The sequence below is a fragment of the Typopeltis vanoorti genome, chromosome 2 (genome assembly GCF_054136105.1).
Source record: "Typopeltis vanoorti isolate ZY-2024b chromosome 2, IOZ_Tvanoo_1.0, whole genome shotgun sequence".
NCBI lineage: Eukaryota > Metazoa > Arthropoda > Arachnida > Uropygi > Thelyphonidae > Typopeltis > Typopeltis vanoorti.
In genome coordinates this window covers 139079803-139099101 of record NC_143550.1, presented here as the reverse complement: position 1 = coordinate 139099101, position 19299 = coordinate 139079803, and the positions used below count along the sequence as shown (strand labels likewise).

Here is a 19299-nt window from a genome sequence, read left to right as displayed (position 1 = left end):
TGCTTTTTTACCTTAACATGTCATCCCAATGATGAAATTTGGAGATCATTAGATCCACTGATTGTAGTGAATGGGTTCAGTTCAGAGCACTAGTCTCAGACTAGTGCTCTGAACAACTGTGTGCACACTCTATACTGGGCCAATTTTATGGTACTGAGCCCATATTCAACACAATGCTCCATGTTACAGAGTAATGGCTAAAATATTCGAGGATTTTAAGGCAGTGTCTAGCAGGACTCCAACCTAAATGTGATAAACATCTGCAAGATGAAATGGAATACAAAATAAACCAAGAGAGCATCCTCCTCTTTAATGGAACTTAAAAATAAAAAAATGATTTAAAGGAGTAGAGCACAATACACCACCAATCAGATATCTAGAGAAAGCCTTTGCAATGTATTAATCTTTATTAGGAACAAAGATTTGACAACACACTATTAATAAACACGTTTGGTTTATATTTGCATGTGTCCCATGGTATTTGGTATAGGGACAGTGTATATGATATTTGCCATCTGCATTTATAACTTTCTGGTTGCAGGCCCTCTGCACACTTTTTTTTTTTTTAAATGAAGACAAGTCTTATAAACTTGCTATCATGCTTGTCTAGAGAGCAGGCTTTTACAAACATCCATGTCCAAGGTAAGATTTGAACCCACAACCTGTAGGTTAGAGAGCAGGTATACTATTCACTCAGCCAACCAGGCCAGTGCCTCCATCTTTCTCTATTGATGGCTTCGCAATGCCAACATTCTTCAACTATCTCCACTAGTCATCCAGGAATTTATCTACTTTCGTATGCCTCTGAGTGATTATCTTGGTTCATTGATCACTTTTCATCTGTGTAATATATCCTGTCATTTTCATTCAAATTTTAAAACCTCTTCCCCTGTATCCAACACTTTTCTTATACCTTCATTCTTTGTCTTGGTCTGATTATCAGCATGGCTCTCTCCATTGGGGTGCTTAAAGGTCAAAGCTGTATAACTGAGAGGAGACCTCCACATAGCCTTTAAAGGAATGCAGAGAACCAACCAGGGCTTCTGACCTAATGTCCAATCCTCACCTTCTTGTGGTGCACACTGTTGGGTATCTACTTGGATACTGAACGAACGAGAATGGGCTGGCAATTTGGGATTTAGCCGACCATATTGTATTCTTACTGGTTAAACCAAAATAAAAAATGATGGTACAACATGACAAATTTTCATGCAGGCTGGGGTTTCACCCAGTTAAACAAAGCCCCTGTTGTTTTTGCCAGGTAACCAAGGCGAACAGTGAAAAGTCAGTTACTGGAACAAATCTGAAAACACACCCAAACACAACATCACCAGAGTTAAAGATCGGTACTATCAACGTAAGAAGCCTGAATGGCAAAGAAATGGAGCTAGCTGAGGAATTAGATAAGTACCAGATCAACATAATAGGGGTGACTGAAACAAAAAAGATAAAAACTGGCGAGATCTTTCTGAGCAATAAATACAAAATGTTATATTCAGGCAATGACAATCAAGGAAAAGAAGGAGTAGCTATAGTATTCAACACAAAATACGAGGCTAATCTTCTTGAATGGCAGGCAGTCTCAAGTAGAGTAATGTGGGCAGACATGAGAATGGGGAACTGGAAAATGAAACTTATTTGTGCCTATGGTCCCACAGAAGGTTCTACTAAGGTAGAAGCGGAGGAATTTTTTTGAGGCTTTAGAAAAAGCAACTGACACAATGAAAAAGGAAAATCTGGTCCTTGTTGGAGATCTGAATAGCAGAGTAGGAAATGATTGTCAGACATACAAAAATATTTTGGGAAAATTTGAAGAAAAGAGCAAAGCTAATAATAATGGCAAATATCTGTTGGATTTCTGCACAGGACATGGACTGGTTATTACCAACACCATGTTCTAACATAAAAATGTGCACAAATTCACATGGAGAGAAGAGGCAAGGAATAAGAAAAGTCTCATTGACTATGTTATTGTTGATAGTGATGTTTTCTCCCAGGTGCAGGACACCAGAGTGTACAGAGGATTTGAAATTGGAAGTGATCACTATTTAGTCTTGAGCAGGATAAAATTGAATTTCATATTGAAAAGAATAACATGTAAGAAAGTTTTAAAGCGAATAAAAGTTGAGCAGCTCTCAGATGTGAACTGTAGACTAAAATACACAAAGATTATTGAAGAAAAAATGAAAGAGTTTGAGAACAGGAATCAAACCTTTGAGATTCAGTGGCAAGTCTTGAAAAAAGCCCTAATTGATTCAGCTACAGAGGTATGTGGTGAAGTTGTCTGCAAGGATAGAAAAATTAGAACTCCATGGTGGACACAGGAAGTTAAAGAGGCTGTGAAGGAAAAGAAGAAAGCATATCAAAAGTTCCTGGCAAATAAGTCAGCTTGTGCTCTTAGAGAATACAGAGACAAATGAAAGAATGCTAAATACTGTGTCAAACTAGCTAAACAAAAGTCATCAAGAATATAGAAAATAAATATCAAGAAGGTGGCAAATATTCTGGAGGTTGTTGAAGAAGTTTAGGAATGGAGGGAAGAGTGCTGTAAAAGGAATTAGAGATGATAAAAGGTGATATGAAAACGGGAGGAAAAGATATCCTTGAAGTATGGAGTAATTACTTTGAAAAACTGCTAAATGAAACAAGCAGCGATGACAGCACAGTGATAAAAAACACTGACCAGATATGCAGTCAGGAATACATATCCATACTTGAAGTAGAAAAAGCCATCAAAGGCTTGAAATGTGGAAAGGCAGCAGGTGTAGATGATATTCGACCAGAAATGCTGAAGTATGGTGGTATAAGAGTCTTACAGTGGCTGCACTGCATAATTCAGAAAGTCTGGACAGAGGGACGAATTCCCGATGATTGGAGTAGAGCTCTCATAGTACCCATATATAAAAAGGGAAATAAAACTGAATGTGAGAATTATACAGGTATTTCCCTACTGAGTATTCCTGGCAAGATCTATGCAAATATACTTGAGAAACGAGTGAGAAGAATTGTGGAAGAAAAGCTTGGTGAAGAACAAGCTGGATTTAGGCCAAATAGAGGCTGTCAGGATCAGATCTTCACTTTACGACAAATAGTCGAGAAAGCATAGGAATATAACTAAGATCTGTATTTAAATTTTGTCGATTTGCAAAAGGCATATGACAAGGTGCCAAGAGAGAAGCTATTCAATACGCTACAGTTATATGGTGTCAATGGGGCATTATATCAAGCAAATCTTAGTCTTTATTTGAGTTGTAAGTCAGCAGTTAGAATTGAAGGAAGTACAGGAAGATGGTTTAATGTTAAATCTGGTGTGAGACAAGGATGTACATTATCCCCTCTGTTATTCATTATCTATATGGATCACATTATGAAGGAAAGTGGTATTAAACATGATATCAAAATTGGAGATGTTAATGTCAGTTCTTTGCTTTATGCAGATGATGTTATACTTCTAAATAAATCCGTTACAAGTCTGCAAGATTCCCTGACTAAATTGAATAACTGTTGTAATAGATATGGTATGAAGGTCAGCAATAAAAAGACAAAGACAATGAAAATAGGCAGAATCATTGAAAGTGTCAACTGTGTTGTGAATGGAGAACTTGTGGAACAAGTAAAACATTTCAGCTACTTAGGCATGATTTTTTGTGAAGATGGTAAATTAAATATAGAAATAGATAACAGAATCAGCAAAGCTGGTATGGTGGGAAGTCAACTGAATAAATTCACATGGAATAAGAGAGAATTAGTCGGAACACTAAATTAGCTGTATACAAGACAGTGTCCAAACCAGTTTTAACTTATGGATCTGAGAGCTGGGTCAGAAGTAAAACACTTGACCAAAGACTAGAGACGCAGATATGAGATTCCTGAGGAAAGATTATAGGCGTGAACAGATGGCATCAATGGCAATATCATATTAAAAACGAGGATATTAGGAAAGAACTTGACATTGTCAGCATCCAGGAATGCATTAGCAGAGCTAATCTCAGGTGGTAATGTCACTTAAACAGAATGGGCGAAGAAAGATTAGCAAAACAAGTGTTCTCTGCCAGTTTGGCAGGAAAATGACTTAGAGGAAGACCAAGATATAGGTGGATTGATACGGTACAAAGTGCCTTAGACGGTAGAAATATAAGATCTGATAATGTTGGAGTCTTGACAAGTAACAGACTGATTTGGAGGAAAATTGTAGATAGGAAGTTAGTAATGATGTAATTTTTTTCATGTAGTACTACCATATCCTGTACACCCCTTGAGGGTACATGGCAGGAATTTGATGATGCTCTCTTCTTTATATGGTCAGTTTCATCATTCTGTCCAGTATTTGTTTGTTTGTTTAGTGGCTGTCCCTGATCTGTATGTCACAATTGGGATGATACATTGGTCATTCCTACTGCCAACTCTATTTCAGGTTTTATTTTACTACACAAGAATTTTTTTGATTTGCTAGAAGCCAGATTCCTTTTATTACATCATGAAGGCTATGAAAAAGCAAGACTCAGAGAATAAATAAAAATTCATCTGAGAAATTATAGAGAGAAAGAAATGAGATAATATGCAAGAGAAGATAAGGGGAATTATGTGGACAGTATGGGAGAAGAAATACAGAAGCCTGCAGTGCTAGGCCACCCTGGAAAATTGTATGAGGTATTATATAACAAGAAAATATGCTCTGAAAAAAGGAAGCAAAATAATATAATGAGGAATAGAAAATGGCATGCTGTTAACTGAAAAGGATAAGAATAAGATTGTTGAAAGAATTTAAATATTACACTGGAAGCAATATCTAAAAAAATGAAATAATGAATGTATTAGAGAAGATGACAAGTGGAAAGGCATATGGCAGAGAAATGATTAGGCAACTACAGAAATTTCTGCTGTTAAGTTGCAAGTGATCTTTAATAATGTGCTGAAGAGTGAAAAGAAGAAACAATAACCATAATCACAAAGAAAAGTCATCTTACTAAATGTGAAAATTGGAGGAGAAAATTGGTCTAGTGTCAGCACAGTTGCATTTTTTTTTTTTAAATTAAGATAATAAAAATTTCATTATGAGAAAATATATTAAGACATGAGTAACTTGGGTTTTAGAGTATGTGGAAGTACTTATTGCATTTTTACTTTACAGAAGATAATGAAACAAAGCATAGAATTTGGAACCTCCTTATATTTCATAGATTTCATACTTTTCTAATCCGTTTGGGAAATTGTATGTTATCAAGTAATGGAGGAAACAAATAATTTAATTCCTTCCTTGCAAAACTAAGAATACTGTTAAAATGACACAATAACTATCAACATTTAGTGGAAACCCAAAATATAACATTTTTTTTTTTTTTTTAACCAATCTACAGGAACCAAAAGTTTGCTTTAATTTTATTTATGCAACCAAAGTTTCAAAATCACATGTTAAGCAGTTTTAGGAATTTAAAGAAGTCACCTTGGTTATGAACTATGATCATTTTGGGTGTATACACTCAAGGGTATGTGATAGTCAAACACAATATTTCATTACTAGTTTCTTATTAACAAATTTCTTCAAATTAGTCTATTATTTGTTTAGATCACTGAAATTAACTCTTACATTTCAATGCACTCCTGAATTACATCAATCCACCTGTATTCATCTGGGTATTTTTTTGCATTTTTTTGTTTCAAACACTCTGTGCATTCATGCATGCGTGTATGCTAATCTTTCTTTAAAGTGGCCAAACCATCTTAGAATAGCTATGCTTACAAATTTTTGAATATTAACAATGTCGTGTTCCTTTTCTGATATCTTCATTTTTAACATGGTTCTGTTTAGTACATCATCACACTTATAATTTTCTTCCAGACTCTCATATCTCATAGCTGTGGTCACCATTCTCTGATCAACTAGTGTTTTATTTCTAACATGACTCTCAGATCCATATGTTAAAATCAGTTTGAATGCTAGCTTTATGTTTTGGATACTTGCTCCCTATAAATTTATTCAAGTGGCTCTATACCACACCAGCCTTACATATTCTATAGTACACCCACAGATTCGAGACCCTTTGACACTTCTGCACATGTCAACAGGAGGAGAATCCATTCCGATAATAGGGTAATCAGTCCGTATTGTGGGATGAATTGTTTATTATTACACATCGGAAAATTAACTTCTCTTTTAAGATCATTGTAGTTAACTATATTGCTTGTATAACAGTTGGAAAATTTTACCTATAAAGCATGTGATTTCGCGTGTTGGTGACCAATTCGTACATCCTTCATTTCTTTCTCCCCTTCCATGCATCGACTATTCTTGGCAAGCCACCAAGCAGAGATCTACAAACTGTGGGCATACTATATCCATATTTTATCCATATTATATACTATATCCATATAACCAAAATGCATCTGATCGCATATAAAAGGTAAGATGCTATTCTCCTTTTGTAGATCTTGTCTTTTATAGTAATACAATAACAAAAGTTGCTTTTTATAAATGTAGGTTAAAACTCCAAACTCGGTAAGTATTGTAATAATTAAATTTTGACTTTGTAAGTAAAAACCTTATATTAGATATGACCATTACTAAAATCCAAGCAAAAACAGTTATTTGAATTCAAAAGTTACTAAATCAGCATTACTCCCCTTTAGACAAAAGCCAAAAAAATTCTGGAAAAAGTCATGAGATTTCTCCCTGGAAACATCACTTTGAGTGATGTTTCCAAGGCATGTGATCTAGTCTAGAATGGGCACCTACTTACCAAACTACAATTGGGATGCTAGTTTCCTCCTTGTCATTCACTACATACTTCAATTAATGGATGGTTTACTCTCTTTGGAATTTTTTTTTTTATCAATGCTGGAAGTACCCTAGAGCTCTCTATACTTTAGTCCACATTTCTTCCTATTTGTAATGACTTCTCACTAACCTCAGATCATACCCATAGTCCTGCCTTATTCCGTACACCAAAGATCTCGCTTCTCTTTACCTTGGATTATATTCAGATCTACAGGCAAGATCGCATTTCTACTTTCAGGCTGTCACACATCTCTTGCCTTTCCTAACACAAGATAGCTCTGAAGACTATGCATAACCTTAGAACACTTCTCACATTTCGGTTGGGACACTGAAAATCTTAAAAATGCCAGAAGAGAACAACCAGTTAAAGATGCTTCTCTTTCTCACTCCAACAATTTCTCATAGACACACATTCTGTTCTTGTCTTATGACTTTTCTACAAGTATTTTCATAGGTACCGTTCTGCCAAACTGGCCATCATCTTTCCTTTAAGCCCATACAAAAAAAAAAAAAAAAAAAAAAAAAACATGCTGCTGGTCAACATTCATACAGCACAGCTTTAAATCTATCAAACAAGCCTCTCATCTTTCCTTCTGTCTACCTCTCCTCTGCGATGACCTTCCACCACTATTTCCTTAAAGATTACATTCAGCTGTTCAAGAAATCTGTCACAAGGTTTCTTCTTTTTTTCTTAGTATTTCACTTTCTCTCATTTTTACAACCAGGAATTTAATACTTCATTTTATATAAAAATAACCTTTCTGTTTCAATTAATCATAATACAGATTTTATTATTAAGTAGGTGAAGGAACCCAAAAATTTATCTGACTGGATAAACGACTAATGATAAACAATTTCAGTAAGTAATATTTCTATTTTTCCCCCCTCCATATTTCAAATATGTCTGCATCTGAGCAAGAAATGTTCTTTTAAATATAATGTATTAATCAAATTTTATTATATAAAAAAAAAATTTTAATTAATTAAAAATGCTTACCAGATGAAAAATCTGCTATAGCAATAAGATCCATCTTTGGCAAAGGGTATGGAAGACCAAAATATTCCTTATAAAATGGTAATGCTTTCTTTGCAACCTGGAAGTGGTAATATGATCACTGATTTTAACCTTTATGTGTCTAACAAATGATGATAACATAAAATACAGAATAACTTCACGAACACATCTTCTGTTATTCTAAATTTACTGGTCTGACTGAGAAAACACCCTCAAAAGGAAAAACATTTGCAATAGCATTATACTCAGGAAAAAAGGAAATGTTTTTACAATGATTATACAATAATCTAAAGCAGCAGTTTTACAAGTGCAGAGTGATCATGGGGCAATTCCAGAGGAATCACAGAGAAAAATGTTTAGGAATTAAATCAAAGTAAATTTAAAGATAAAGCTTGCGGTTGTTTACCAGTGCTGGTTTCCTTTTCTTCATGTTTGATCTGATTTTCCCTTTCAGTCGTTTCTGACCGTAGGTGACTCTAGGCATTGCCCACAAAGTATTTCCGGTGAGATTTTTACAGGGTAGTTCACCATTGCTTTCCCCAACCCCCCATTTTTTTCCTGGGCTCAGGACTGGCATATGGCTGGGAGGTATTCATGATTGTAATCCATGTGTATGTTCGTGGGGACGGTTTGCCTGTTCTAGGGGGGGGGGGGGGACAAAAAACCAGAGTTTCTGAGTGAAAAAAAAACCCTACCTCTGTATGAGACCGGCTAACTCACCTTTAGTCGAAAGAAACCAGATAAAAGTTCCTCATGTCACTGACGGGAATGGAACCCAGGTCTTTCCGACCAAAGGGCTTCGTCTATACTGACTGAGCTATGGAGGCTCCTTCATGTTACCTGAATTAAAATAAACACAGTAACAGATCAAATTTTCCAAAATACTGATTACGTCCTATCCATTAAAGCACTAGTTCTAAACCAATATGCAAACACAAAACTTCCTCTGAAATTTTCAGACAAGTTTCTTTAACAGAAAGAATCAATAATTCTGATATTTCCAGTCTGATTTATGGATATAGAACTTTGGAAGCTTAAGTGACTCTCCATTAAATCTTTTTCCTCTCCCCATTTTTTAAATAATAACAATCTACTGCTCTTTTGAATGAATGCACATTGATATTGTGAGTTTGTCAGCAGATGATAAATGGGAATGCTTTGAAACTCAAACAGCCTTTGTCAAACATGCCAATAAACAATGGGATAAGCTCACACCAGATGATGAAAGTCACCTACTGCCCCCTCCCTTTTATAAGCTACAATCTACATGTATGATAAATTCTGGCACTGCATATATCAACAAAATGTGAACTCATAGCAAATTCTCACTGTCATTAGTAAAGCAAAAACTTTTATTCATAACTCCAACAAGGTATTTGATAAATCCATTTCTACAAACATGTTTACATAAATGATTGGAGTAAAAAAATTAAATATTAATAAAAATCTGTATTAAAAATCTCTCTCTATATATAATGAAAGTTTAAAAGAAAAAGAGAAAATATATATATAATGAAAGGTTTAAAAAAAAAATTAGAAAAGAATTTGAAGTGAATTAGAAAAATAAATACAAATGTAGATAATGTCCACTGAGTGATACATCAAATCAAAACAACTGCCTCCATAAAGTTGTGCCAGTTGAATACTTGATAGTATTTGCTTACCTCCAAAGCAAACTGTCCCTGTTCTTTCTTTCCAACTGGTGTATAAACTCTTACTTTAACACCATCTGCAGACTGCCCTTCTACATAGTCATATTCCCCTACTACACATGCAACAAGATATGTAGACATCAGTGGACTTGTTGCAAAGTGAACTTCATGGAGAGATGGATCTGAAGTAACTGGGCATTCTTTCATAACACTCTATCAAAGATATGAAATGACTGAGTTTAATATATATAAGAAAACTACATCATCTAAAGGTCATTTAAAAATATTATGCTAATATAATGTATTATTATTATGAAATATAATGTATTAAACAATACATAAAGATTAATTCTTCATTTATTTTTAAAATGTCTGCTTACCAAATAAATATTTAGAGACAAATCATTAAAGATATTACTTCTCATGGATATGAGCATTGTTTTAAAAAGTTAAAGCACATCAGAAATATTGAAATGAAAAGTTAGAGTTGAAAAATTGAACATTAGCACCCAGATGAATGAAATATAATGAAATTGCAATGGAGTGTAGCGTATCATTTAACATTCATCTGCTGATTTTACATAAATAAATGTTAAAAGCCAATATACTGGCTTTGGGTTTTAAATTCCAGTATGGGCACACATACGTTGCCTTATTTCAGCTAGTTCTTATCAAAAAATGTATGATTCACTTTATGATAGTACTGAATTTCCATAATAATATTATATTTTGTCTTTCTAAAAAAAGTCTGACATCTCAGTCAAAGTTAAGTAATTATCCTATCAATTGCCACAGCAATTATTTAATAGCAGGATAATTACAATTGCTATAACAAGTAAGCAGAAGCTTAAGCATCTTTTCTTAAGTATACCAAACATTCAGCAAGAAAGCAGACTATAGCTCTTTTAAATATTATTAAGCAGCATAATGCATCCAAACAATAAAATAAACTACACTTCAGAAGTATCAATTTCAGGCAAAATCAATTCCGCGTAATAAATTTCTAAATAGTGATACAAGTCAACTCTCAATATCAAACACAACTATAACAAAAACTCTCTCATTATAACTAATGAAAAGTCCCAACCATAGTCTCACAAGTACAATGTTTAAGGGACTATGGTTGGAACTTTACAGCAGTTTGTTATAGTGAGAGAGTTTCTTATAGTGGTGTCTACTATAGTGAACACAGACTGTGTTTCCATATTTAATTTGCACTGCATACTAAAAATTATGCCTACATAGCTATCTGAATAGCTAGTCAGTACTAATATAAAATTGATTATATAGTGCAGTTGACTTTCACTAAAGTGAGCACTACTATACTGTAGAGCTAATAGAATAAGCAAAGCTTGTAAGGTAGAGTCAGCTGGATAATTTTAAATGATATAAGATGTGGATAAGCTAAAACATTAGCAGTTTACAAGGCAGTCTTCAAACTAATTTTAACTTATAGATCTGAAAGTTTGGTTATAAAAATTGTATCAAAGAATAAAGACCACAGATATAAGAATTCTGAAGAAAATAGAGGATTGAAAATAGATATTCTATTAAAAAGGAAGACATTAGAAAGGAACTGACAATAAATTTCATTCAGTAATCTTAAGTAATCTTGTTTGTAAGTGATATTACTAAATAACATAACTAGCTCTTACATTCAAGAATGCGAGAGCAGAATTATCTAATACAGCATGATCATTTATAATGAGAAAGAAAAGATTGGCAAAACAGGCTAGGATGCCAAGAAAAGGAACCAGGGGAGGACCAAAATCTAAACAGCTTGATGTAATCATTAGTGCCTGAGATTGAAATGAAGATTCAGATCTAACAGATTAATCTGGAAGAAAATTTGATTAATATGATAGTAAGCCAGTAATAATATAAACTTAATTATGTAGTACACTCACCTCTGTTATAGTAATGTTTGCTATAAGTGAAAAGTTTCAACAAAGCTCCATAAATACAAAGTGATGCAAAATGAAATTCATTATAGCAAACTATCCTCTAATGAACAGTTTCCTATGTCTCTATGAGTTTGCTATAGTAGGAATGTTACTGTACCATTTTAACATCGTGTATGAGGAAGTTATTATTATTATTAATGATGTTCATAGTCCAAATGCAATATAAGTCATAGTTCATAGTCCAAATGCCAATATAAGTAACTCTACTAAATTCAATTATACTTTGTACCCAAATCTTGTTTGACAAGATCTAAGTAAAATATATACCTGAAACACCTAATTACAATCTTATTTGCTTCTATTTCATTTTAGTTACTCATATGTTTGAATTTGCTCCTTTCATTCAATTCAGTCCTTTTACAGTCAATTCTATTGTAATTAGAACAAACTTATACATTACTAGTCTACAGGAACAGTTAATATGATTAGTTTGCCAAAGTGTCACTTTCATCATAGTATTGTAGCTATGGGGGGTGTAGTTGAGACTTTTCAGATGTTTGTTATACTGTGTATGTGGGGGGAGGGGGGGGGGGGGTATTTGCTGCAGTGAGAAGTCAATTGTAATTTTTTTCCTTCAATTTATTATTATTATTTTTTTTAATTTTTAAAATTTGCAGTATAATGGCAATGAAAATGTTTTCTTTCATACTGCACCTCTGTATTTGATGTTATATATATATATTTGCATGTGCACCATTCCCATGAAATTTATTATTTCTTCCATGCTGCCAAAAGCACAGTAACAAGCAGAAGGAAAAATAATTGTAGTAAGTTTTAGAATGTATTTTTTATCCAAATAATTGTTTAAAAATTCTTTGATATATGAACCTACAATAACAAAGTTTAACAAAGGCTTACTGAATTGTGCAATACACACAAAATATGCAATTGGAGCTATCCATAAGATATCATTACATTTAAAATCAAAACTTCCCTTGAGAAGAAGTGGATACAGTAACAGTGGTAAAAGTGGATATGTATCCAGCAAAATTACTACATGCATCATTCTGTTCTTGCTAACAGACAAGTATTAGCAGAATTTAAAAGTTTCACTCACCATGTTGTGTCTGCATGCATGTGCAACACTACATCTCACAATGTGTTATACATGCATGTCAAATTGTCACCATTCAGAAAGCAACAGAAAGTGCAGTGCTTTTGGATTATTGAATTCAAGCTGTCACTATGAATGGAAATTCAGAGAGGAATATAGTAAAGATCTGTCAGGATGACATAATATGAACAACTGTTGAGAGCTGTCCGTGTATGACCATTCTACCTACAAAAGGTTATAAACTCATAGGGCAGTACTTCCACCACAGGTCAGCTAAGGACTAGATAATTCAGTAGTCCTGACCTCCAATATGCAGAATTGTAGATCTCATTAGTGATGGAAATCATTCCATCTCAAGACCTTAGCAAACATCCATACTATAATGGAACTCAAACCCACAGGTTGTTAGTTGGAAATTGGAGGTACTTTCAACTTTACCAGTACAGACTTGAAGCAATACAGTAAAACACTTTTTAATGTGCCTCCCATCAATCTATTTGTCAGACTAGTTGAACTGCATATGCATCTACCTTATACAATGTTTGCATAGTAAAGACTGTGACTTAGAATTTACAAGATTCAGCAGACACAGAAGTTAAAAACTGACAACAAACTTAACTGGAACACATCTGCACCAAAAGCATTATGATGATGCATTTCTCATCCATACACACAATAATTGAATTTGGAAAAGTGAAAACTAACACACTTATACTTTGTACTCAGATCAAGAAAGGTGCAACAGCTGCAAACTGGACACCATGTGTTCTGACTTCAGATTCTATAATTGGGCCAATTCTTCTTGGCAGATATAATCCTTTGGATAATATGAGGTATCTTCTGGCATGTGGGAGACCAGCAGCATGTAGGCCTGCCTAAATGACAAACCTATTTTTCCCAATCTGTCTGGACCTCCAGACAGACAGACAGAGAGAGAGAGAGAAAAAGAGTTTCATTACTGGCTCACTGGTTGCCAGATTTGATCCTTCCAGATTTCTTTTTTGTGATGGTGCCCAAGTCATCTTATTGTAAAATAATGTGTATCGTTATGTTTTTTTTTTGGTTGTTAATTATTAATTGTTTTCTTCAATATCTATGTCGTGCCTTTTGTATTATTTTTCTGTTTGTCTTTATCCTTCCTAAGCCTACTTTATTTCTACTCTGTTAAATCTTTCTGTTAACTACTTTTTACCTTGTTCCAATTTAAGCTGGTTAATTTAGTCCCCACTTCTAATCCTTTATACTTCCTACAGGTGTTAGGGCTGTTAGTGAAAGGCCTCTGAAATAGGCAATTCACAGTTACAGTTAACTATCTCCCACACTATGTAATTCAGGGAAAATTTATAGTTTTTCGACTGTGACACCCTGAATTAATTTTATAGCATGAGAAGATTTAGTTATAACACTTATAGAAAATATCAGTTTCTAACATATTTTCTTAAATAGTCAGTCGTGGCAATTTCTCTAATTTTAGCACACAGGTTCGGTTATTTTTGTGAAACAGTGCATTGGTCAAAGATCAGGCAATAATTTTAAGCAAATACAACATATTTATTTTACCTTATGCAACTTGACAACATGATACACAAATAAACAATTTCTCTCTAATAATGCCTATCTTAAACTCAAATCATAACCTTACAATTTAGACCAGCTATTCACGATGCTTGATTAACTTGCTCTACAAAATCTAGGCAATTACTGGTTGTTACAATCTGTATCTTTGGCTAACAGTTTCTTCTCAATATATATACTAGCTAATTTTCAGCCTCAATTATTTCTTATAGCGGCTTATATAACTATTTTAAGAATACTATGTTCAGTGGACATACAATTCTTAATCACTACCTCAGCATTAATACAATAGAATCTACTCGCAAATTCATAGAAACATATATAGTCCTACCAGCTTTGAAGATTTGTAGCAGTCCTGTTGACTGCTGTCGTATATACTATCCTTCATTGAACGGCTTTTCTTCTCGGTCGTCCTGGTATAGTCCTCTTCCAGGAATTGTGGCATAGCTCATCATTGGTTCTTGATCTACTGTAGATGGCGTGTATCTGGTCGCGTGTGGTATGTTCTGTTACTGAAAATATATCTCAACAGAATGATCTACCGCTCCTGGCCTTTCCCCGTGCCTATGGGGTCATTATCCGACGAACACAGCAAGACGAAAAACTCCTGAGCCCTCCACAGGTCTCAAGACCTCTTTTATACAATTCTGAGGTTCCTTGTTTTAAGGTCCAAGACCCTGAATCTTCTGTAAATAACTGATGTCACTGTTGTCTTGCCCTTCAGTTTTGGCGGCAAAATCTCCACATCTGAATGACCTTCAATACCTTTGTTCACTATCACGTCAACATAATCTTGTCTAATCCTCTTAACTTGGGACAGAATTACTTTTATATTCTGTTACCCCTACAACTTCAAATCAGAACTTAATATTAACTCAACTTAATGAGTAATTCCAACTTTACAACATTGTATAATTTTTGAACAATTCTATCTCATTCTTTAGTCAGTTACATTTACAAGTTTACAATTAGTATTTCACCATTAATTTACAGATTTCATGCCAGCTGGGGCATTGCCCGGTTAAACAAGGCCCCTGTTGTTTTTGCCAGGTAACCAAGGCGAACAGTGAAAAGTCAGTTACTGGAACAAATCTGAAAACACACCCAAACACAACATCACCAGAGTTAAAGATCAGTACTATCAACGTAAGAAGCCTGAATGGCAAAGAAATAGAGCTAGCTGAGGAATTACTTAAGTACCAGATCAACATAATAGGAGTGACGGAAACAAAAAAGACAAAAACTGGCGAGATCTTTCTGAGCAATAAATACAAAATGTTATATTCCGGCAATGACAATCAAGTAAAAAAAAGGTGTAGCCATAGTATTCAACACAAAATATGAGGCTAATCTTCTTGAATGGCAGGCTGTCTCGAGTAGAGTGATGTGGGCAAATATGAGAATGAAGAACTGCACAATGAGACTTATTTGTGCCTATGGTCCCACAGAAGGTTCTACTAAAGTAGAAGTGGAGGAATTTTTTGACGCTTTAGAAAAAGCAACTGACACAATGAAAAAGGAAAAGTTGGTCCTTGTTGGGGATCTGAATAGCAGAGTAGGAAATGATTGTCAGACAAACAAAAATATTTTGGGAAAATTTGGAGAAAAGAGCAAAGCTAATAATAATGGCAAATACTTGTTGGATTTCTGCTCAGGACATGGACTGGTTATTACCAACACCATGTTCCAACATAAAAATGTGCACAAATTCACATGGAGAGAAGAGGCAAGGAATAAGAAAAGTCTCGTTAACTATGTTATTGTTGATAGTGATGTTTTCTCCCTGATACAGGACACCAAGAGTGTACAGAGGATTTGAAATTGGAAGCGATCACTATTTAGTCTTGAGCAGGATAAAATTGAATTTCATATTGAAAAGAATAACATGTAAGAAAGTTTTAAAGTGAATGAAAGTTGAGCAACTCTCAGATGTGAACTGTAGACTAAAATACACAAAGGTTATTGAAGAAAAAATGAAAGAGTTTCAGAACAGGAACCAAACCTTGGAGATTCAGTGGCAAGCTTTGAAGAAAACCCTGATTGATTCAGCCAGAGAGGCATGTGGTGAAGTTGTCTGCAAGGATAGAAAAATCAGGACTCTGTGGTAGACACAGGAAGTTAAAGAGGCAGTGAAGGAAAAGAAGAAATCATATCAAAACTTCCTGGCAAATAAGTCAGCTTTTGCTCTTAGAGAATACAGAGACAAATGAAAGAAAGTGAAACACTGTGTAAAACTAGCTAAACAAAAGTCATGGGAAGAACATAGAAAAAAATATCAAGAAGGTGGGAAGATATTCTGGAGGTTGTTGAAGAATCTTAGAAATGATAGAAAGAGTGCTGTAAAAGGAGTTAGAGATGATAACGGTGACATGAAAACAGGAGAAAAAGATATCCTGGGAGTATGGAGTAATTACTTCGAAAAATTGCTAAATGAAACAAGCAGTGATAGCACAGTGGTAAAAAAACACTCAGCAGGCATACAGTCAGGAATACATATCCACTCTTGAAGTAGAAAAAGCCATCAAAGGCTTGAAATGTGGAAAGGCAGCAGGAGTAGATGATATTCGATCAGAAATGCTGAAGTATGGTGGTATAAGTGTCTTACAGTGGCTGCACTGCATAGTTCAGAAAGCCTGGACAGAGGGACGAATTCCTGATGATTGGAGTAGAGCTCTAATAGTGCCCATATATAAAAAGGGAAATAAAACTGAATGTGAGAATTACACAGGTATTTCTCTACTGAGTATTCCTGGCAAGATCTATGCAAGTATACTTGAGAAACGGTCGAGAAGAATTGCAAAGAAAAGCTTGGCGAAGAACAAGCTGGATTCAGGCCAAATAGAAGCTGTCAGGATCAGATCTTCACTTTACGACAAATAGTCGAGAAAGCACGGAAATATAACAAAGATCTGTATTCAAGTTTTGTCGATCTGGAAAAGGCATATGACAAGGTGCCAAGAGAGAAGCTATTCAATACGCTACAGTTATATGGTGTCAATGGGGCATTATATCAAGCAATACTTAGTCTGTATTTGAGTTGTAAGTCAGCAATTAGAATTGAAGGAAGTACAGGGAGATGGTTTAATGTTAAATCTGGTGTGAGACAAGGATGTACATTATTCCCTCTGTTATTCATTATCTATATGGATCACATTATGAAGGAAAGTGGTATTAAACATGATATCAAAATTGGAGATGTTAATGTCAGCTCTTTGCTTTATGTGGATGATGTTATAGTTCTAAATAAATCCACTACAAGTCTGCAAGATTCCCTGACTAAATTGAATAACTGTTGTAATAGATATGGTATGAAGGTCAGCCTTACAAAGACAAAGAAAATAGGTAGAATTGTTGAAAATGTCAACTGTGTTGTGAACGGGGAACCTGTGGAACAAATAAAACATTTCAGCTACATAGGCACGATTTTTAGTGAAGATGGTAAATTAAATATGGAAATAGACAATAGAATCAACAAAGCTGGTATGGTGGGAAGTCAATTGAATAAATTCATATGGAATAAGAGAGAAATTAGTCGGAACACTAAATTAGCTGTATACAAGACAGTGTTCAAACCAGTTTTAACTTATGGATCTGAGAGCTGGGTGAGAAGTAAAACACTTGACCAAAGACTAGAGAATGCAGATATGAGAGTCCTGAGAACGATTAGAGGCGTGAACAGATGGCATCAATCACAATATCATATGAAAAACGAGGATATTAGGAAAGAACTTGACATTGTCGGCATCCAGGAATGCTTTAGCAGAGCTAATCTCAGGTGGTATGGTCACTTAAACAGAATGGGCGAGGAAAGATTAGCAAAACAAGTGTTCACTGCCAGGTTGGCAGGAAAACGACCCAGAGGAAGATCAAGATATAGGTAGATTGATACGGTACAATGTGCCTTAGACGATAGAAATATAAGATCTGATAATGATAATATTGGAGTCTTGACAAGTAATAGACTGATTTGGAGGAAAATTGTAGATAGGAAGTTAGTAATGGTGTCAATTTTTCATGTAGTACTATCATATCCTGTACACCCCTTAAGGGTACATGTCAAGAATTTGATGATGATGATTTTGTTCCTTTCACATGATTTGTGACCTCTGTAAAATTGATAGGAAATTTTAAATAAAATTTTACGACATTGAATTTTACATTATGTATCAAATGCAGATGAAGGAAGTGAGTGAACTGTGTCAGCAAATAATCACTGTTTGCAATTCCATCACCCCAGATATGATACAGAAGAGCTGATGAGTGATCAATCATAACCTTGATGTTGTTCAGACTATCAGGGGCACACTGAAGACCACTACCAGACTGTACATAGATGATTAATTCTTAAATTTACTAAACTGAAGTGGATCAAAATGATTAGGAACCACTTGCTATTAGTGAGATAAGCTAAAGCACTATCAAATTTTTCAACAAATAAATATAAACTCCCGTCATGAAGTTAAGATCTCATATACTATCTGATCACAGAACCTATATTGTTGCCATTATCCAAGAATTTCAGTGGTTTTAAGGCTGATTTAAATAAATTTTTCCATTTGAAGAAATGGAAAAATTTATTAAATTAATTAATTAAATAAATAAATTAATTAATTAAATAATTAATTAAATAAATTTTTCCATTTGAAGAAATGGAAAAATTTATTTCCATTTCTTCAAAATATAATTCCATACTTATGTATTTATGAATTTGAACTATAATTATCAAAGTAGAGCCAAATTTTCAGAAGAACATACCATATTTGAAAGGGCAACTCTATCTTTAGGAACTACCAAAATTACATCAAATGTGGATTTAATGGCTGGTTCATCCCAACAAGGAAATGCTCGTCTTGCATCTGTGGGCTGCAAAATGTAACTCATATATTAAACTATATTAAAAGAGACTGACAACACCAAACATTTCATACTGTTAGAATATTTCAATTAAGAGCAATGAATGTGATCAAATTAATTAATTATGCTTTCTTTTAAATGCTAAAATTTTTAAACTAATTTAACTTTGTTTAGAAAATTATTTCAATTCTTTAATTCAAATATCTTAATTTCATGAGTTATTCAAATATAGATTATAGTAGAAAACCAAACTGGCATTCTCTTTTCTCAATAACATTGTTTCACATAATTACTACTTTTTTTTTTTTATAACAAACTACAGTAAGTTAGAAAACATCCTGCATCTAAATATCCATAGCAATAGATAAGGAATAGGTAAAGGGAATAGAAACCTCAATGCTCAAAATCTA

At 34.2% G+C, this 19299-nt stretch overlaps 1 protein-coding gene across 1 annotated transcript in view; it reads right to left on the bottom strand.

The window, feature by feature from the left end:
• Psa (puromycin-sensitive aminopeptidase) overlaps positions 1-19299 on the bottom strand; it is a 218977-nt gene that overhangs the window by 152462 nt on the left and 47216 nt on the right. The window contains exons 4-6 of the mRNA XM_090408456.1: positions 18791-18898; positions 9455-9655; positions 7773-7869 (exon numbers count right to left, since the gene is read on the bottom strand). Of these exons, the coding sequence (XP_090264582.1) occupies positions 7773-7869; positions 9455-9655; positions 18791-18898 (406 nt within the window). The remainder of the gene's footprint in view (positions 1-7772; positions 7870-9454; positions 9656-18790; positions 18899-19299) is intronic.